Source organism: Alosa alosa, chromosome 13, assembly GCF_017589495.1.
Source record: "Alosa alosa isolate M-15738 ecotype Scorff River chromosome 13, AALO_Geno_1.1, whole genome shotgun sequence".
In the NCBI taxonomy this organism is placed as follows: Eukaryota; Metazoa; Chordata; class Actinopteri; order Clupeiformes; family Clupeidae; genus Alosa; species Alosa alosa.
In genome coordinates this window covers 16,570,617-16,576,080 of record NC_063201.1, presented here as the reverse complement: position 1 = coordinate 16,576,080, position 5,464 = coordinate 16,570,617, and the positions used below count along the sequence as shown (strand labels likewise).

Below are 5,464 nucleotides of genomic sequence, written 5' to 3'. Positions count from 1 at the left end.
TAATTTTGTATATCTGTTGGTTTCAGCTCAGTGTTGTGAGCCTGTCCAATGTATATAGCTTACTGGGCCGTTGCTGCCAAAGAAAGTGAATAGCTCCATTAATCTCCTGCAGCCTGCTTTAAAAAGTATACAAAACAAATCGGCATGCAGGAACTGCTTTTCTCCCACTCTGTTTACACATTCAACTTGTGTCTGGATTATCTCCTTGGTTACGTGGTTGTGACTGCCTTTGTGTTTTGACGATAATGATAGAATCACTCTCTGCCAGGGGCAGCTTATAAGGATACTAAAGAAACTTCAGTAGCTGCATGTGAATGTTAAACTCCAAATCCCCTTGCAGGGCAACTGGAACATCTTGACACATACTTATCTTATTAGGTTCTGATCTAGCTCAGGCCCGGAGATATAGGCCACCCTAACCTACACTACCGGTCAAAAGTTTGTGGTCACTTAAAAATTTCCATTCCACTCCATTATAGACAGAATACCAGTTGAGATCAGTTGCATTGTTTTTTTTAATCAGGGCAGCAGGTTTCAGATTACATTATGTGCTTACATAATTGCAAAAGGGTTCTCGACTGTAGAAAGAAATGGCTGATTTTTAATGCTGCCCATTATCAGCAACCATTCATCCAATGTTCCAAAGGCACATTCTGTTTACTAATCTGATATCATTTTAAAAGGCTAACTGAGAAAACATTGGAGAACCCTTTTGCAATTATGTAAACACATAATATAATCTGGAAACTGCTGCCCTGTTTAAAAAAAATACTGCAATTGATCTCAGCTGGTTTTCTGTCTATAATGGAGTGGTGACCCCAAACTTTTGACCGGTAGTGTATAGGCAATAACTCATAACTAAGGCCTTGTCATTTAGTATGGGCTGTACACTGTGTTCTTTAGAAACTGATATGGTATCTCAACTTCCGTTATCAAATATAACAGGAAGGCAGGTTTCACTTCTTTCTAGTTTCAGAATGCAATAGGGAGTGGCTTCTTTATAACACTGAAATAAAATTCTGAACAGCTTAATGTTAGTAGAGAGTAATTATATATCATATCCATATATATCATATTACACAGCATGAGTTGACCGGAGCTGCATCAGAAAGGAGATCAGCTAGAAGCCCATATGCAGACCACAGCTGAAAAACACCCCCTGCCTGGTTTCTAAGAAACTTCTGAGAAATGGGCTCCAATGAGGACACCGCTGCTGAAAAAGCCGCGAAGCAACAGTATGGCCACAAAACCCTCTTCACAGCTTGCCAGGGGCACAGACACCCAACTTGTGCCATGTGCCCTATAGCCTACCTCTGCTTCTCTGTCCTGAGAGGTTGTCCTAGTCTATAGTCTATAGTTTTCCAGAGCTAAAAAAGCCTTTGGCTGAGCTTCCTCTCTTTATTTTCATTTGCAAAAGAAAAAATGATTGTAGGTGTTATACCAAGATGCTGACTGAACTGACATCAGCAGTTATTCATCTGACAGAACAAAAGTTTTATTGTTGTATGGCTACACCATATCATAAATGAACATTGATATTTAACCCTGGCTCTCTGCAACATCCATATCTGATACATTCCTTTCTACTGCTGTACAGTATTATGTAATGGGCCTTGTTGACAATGAAATTGAGGAACATCCAAGTAAGTAATGTGATAGGGCAGGGCTGTGATTTCTGGTGTCAGCCAATGGAATCACTCACACAGTTGGAGAGTTTTCATTGGTCACATTATGGTTGCTGAGGGTCTCCCCAAGTCGCAATGAAGGGCCTGCTGCTGCATGAACACTGCTGATCAGGCAGTCTCCAGCACATGTTGCAACCATAAGGTATAGTAGACAATGCAAGAAATAGCCTACACGTCCACTAGACTGAAACCTTGAAGCTTATGAAAATAGCATGGCTATCCATTTCAATGCATTGCATTCAAACATGTTAATGATTTCTGAGTAGAAAAAAACACAAGCTTGCCTCTGTAGCCTACCACAGGGAGATTTTGAAATTAGAATTAATGTACCTGAACTCTTTCACTGCCACAGTTTCAGAGTAAAGACCAGTTCTCTGTAGACTCTGTTTTTCTCTGAAATGAGAAGGAAGTGATGAATGTGGCGTCCATTCACGCAGACACATAACATTTTGAGGCAAGTTGTTCAAATGACTCATCGAGGGTGAACAAAGAAACAGAATGCGCATTTATGATCGTAGGGTAATCATGTGTTTTATTCATTTCTTCAGGATGTAGCCTATGGCTGGTAGAACAAGTAGCCGGTCACACTTATTTGAGCCAGATTTTATCTAAATATTTAAAATATTATGCCTGGTTCTTTTTTGGAAAGTGTCAGGCAACAATGAACTCTTTGCACTTCCTTTGGCAGAACTCCAACTCATATCAAAGTTTACTGAAAGGAGCAGCATCTCCCATGCATTTCATGGATAGCCCACGCCTCTTCCTAGAGCAAGAAAGACACGTAGGCCTACTACTACTATGCATAGATTAGCATAGGCTATTACAAACTAATGTCGACACATATATAGGTTACAATATATAGGATGACGGTGGAAAAGCTAATGATTGGTTGCTATGAAGACGTAAAATAATGAAAAACAGATAAGCGTTGATAGACTACTAAATAATGCACTATGAATAGCGCATACTGGCAAGAACAGTGCCTCTAAATAATAGCCATACCGTACAGACTTCAATGTGTAAACAAGCAGGGTCTGTCGTTTTCCTATCTAGCTAGGCGATTGTGGCGTCGCCATTACAGAGCGCAGCTACTGAACCACGTGGACATGTTTGGATACCTTATATGGCGAATAAGGTCGTCTCGTGGCTTTGATTTGACTACTTGGGTGATTTCAAGAAATAATGTCTTTTAGGGACGTATAAGCCTATATTAGCTTCAATCAAGTCTCTGTTGCAAGACGAATAAAATCCGTCGCTGGCAACGTCACTTTGAAACAGACTGACTATGATGTTCAAGTAGGCTAATGTAAAAAATGTGACGGTGATAACTAGTAACACTATAGATACATTGTAACAAGAATAATAAAATGGCGACAATGAACACATAGGCTGAAATGCCTATGGTTTCATGCATTTCCTTAGGCTACCCAAAGGCATGCCTTCTTGTTTGTTTTAACTTCACAGCTTGCATGCCATACACATGAAACCAAGACGGATACTATCAGGTGCTAAAAATCTATAACCTGATGAGTATCACGAAAGATCTCCCACACTTCATCGTGCTTGTTCCGATTTTTTTTTTTTTTTTTTTTTTTCAATTCTCGAAAGAACATTTTCAGTTACAATTATGTAATGTTTTCTTGGCCCCCAGCCACTGGGCCACTACCATTATCATCCAAACAGGGGCATTTTTATTTGTTATTGTTATAATAAAATAAAAATAAAGAGGGCCTGTGTTTCCACGTGTTGAGTGATTCATATTAAACAGACTATGTGATTGGCGTTAAATTCTAAATATATCATCAGTGTGAGTGTAAGATGTTTGACCTTATAGCTCAAGTGTATCACCTACCGCATTGGTACATTCCGGAACCTACGTCATCTATTGTTTACAAATCAAGCTGAAGGGTTGTTCTTTGCTGGGCAGCGTGGCGAGAAGGGGATACCGGTTGTACGCTCTCTCATTCATTTACAAAATTCGCCTAAAACACAAACACAACATAAAATGCCTTGTCGAAAAGAAAACTACATTCTGCTGGAGCAGTCTGTTACAGTCGATTCGAAAGAGGTGGATGCTTTGGTTACGAAAATCGGCGAAGCTTTGCAGCTACATAACAATAGCGCAAACCAAAAGACGATGTCATGTCTCCACGGTCTCACCAGCAACGGCAGTAGCAACGTCAAACAGACCAACAACAACAGTGGGGCCCAACCACGGCGCACCGGGTGCTGCATTCGATTTCGCAGTCGAGGAGTACGTAGCAGAGCTAGCCCATACAACATCCCTGGGTCAAGTGATCAAGAATGGGACAATTTCAAAACCTGGAATCGAAAGCGGACTGATGTCACACGTGTTGAGGATAATCCTCATCAATTACTACAGGAACTAATATTGTCTGGCAATTTAATTAAAGAGGCAGTCAGAAGACTTCAGTTTTCTCCGTCGGAACATGGCGAACGTGCAAAAACAATTGACAATCAACAATGCTAGTTTGTGACCACCAAATGGCAAACGTTAACCGTTGCAATCAAATGAATGGTTGCGTTTATGGTGATGAGTAACGTAGCTTATTTCGGAGGTCAACATTGTCTAAGGACATTAAAACAGCATACCAAGCTAGCCTGTGAAAACGTGTCAGCTAGCAAATGAATCGGACGGCTAACGATGTCCTGTTAATGCCAGCTCATTTGTTTCCTCTCTTGTAAAATATGGGGGTGGTTCCCAGTCGAGAATTTGATTATTGTTTTTTAAGGATTAACTTCTATGTCTATATATCAGATGTTTTGTCATGAAATGGGCTTTATTTTTCTGAAAACTGCCTGGACTTTCTTGCTAACTAGGTAGCTGAAGTTACAATGTTTGTTGTCTTGGCTATTCCTAGCTAGTTACCTCGCTGTCTAACATTTTAAACACATGTGGTTATGGTGGTGTGTGCTAGCAGGAAGCAAGGTGAACCTGAACTGCAAACGGGAATACTCCACCATGATCCTGTTTACACATCATACTACTAGATGCCTGGCACTGAAGTCCACTGTTGTCTGGCATTTAACGTCACCCTTACCACGTTGCTGATACCGGTCCTATGGATTCTGGCTGTATAAGAAAACGCCCTACTGAAACGATTGACCAGAAAGGATGATTCAATTGACTTTTGTTATAGGTTAATTTGAAGACCCAATAGGTTACAACATAGCGGATGTATTTTGTTTTTGTCACCCTTTTTTACGTGAATAACTATAGCCTAAGTTGAAATGAGCATGGACTAAGCTAACGTTTACTCTGGTTTGAACAAGGGGATCTCATCAATACAACAGACACGGTGGTGCTTTTTCTTCTGATTCCAACTGGAACTCGTTTGTCATTTTTCTTTTCCTTCACATTAAGTATGTATGCTTCGCAACGAAGTATTTTGTATTCCTGATTATTCAGGGATTTTGGTGTCTTTAATAAACACGGTGTTTTTGCAAAACTTTGCTTTGTATGTGCAGTGGTCTTTCAGTATCCAATCTAAATAATGACTAATGGTTTCCAAATCTGGGTAATATTGTAGTTTCCTATGTAATTGAATAGACTATTTTTGGTAGCCTGGGCTAAGTAAGTGCTGACCATGGTCCTTGTCACGACCTTCGTCATGTTTATTTTTAAACCAAGGCCATGTCGCGATTGAACAAAACGCATTATTTGTTCGTGACCGCCCCCTTGCGTCAGAACGCTTTCTCTGCTTTTGTCACGTTCTTTTATGGCAGCCTGGTGCTCACCCCAACACCTTTAAATCTAG

At 40.3% G+C, this 5,464-nt stretch overlaps 1 protein-coding gene across 1 annotated transcript; it reads left to right on the top strand.

Annotated features, from left to right (window-relative positions):
• Window positions 1-3,584: 3,584 nt before the first annotated feature.
• LOC125305643 (glycogen synthase kinase binding protein) lies at window positions 3,585-5,155 on the top strand. Its single transcript, XM_048260542.1, has one exon. The coding sequence runs from the start codon at window positions 3,691-3,693 to the stop codon at window positions 4,174-4,176; it is 486 nt and encodes a 161-aa protein (XP_048116499.1). The 5' UTR covers window positions 3,585-3,690; the 3' UTR covers window positions 4,177-5,155.
• The last annotated feature ends 309 nt before the right edge of the window (window positions 5,156-5,464 follow it).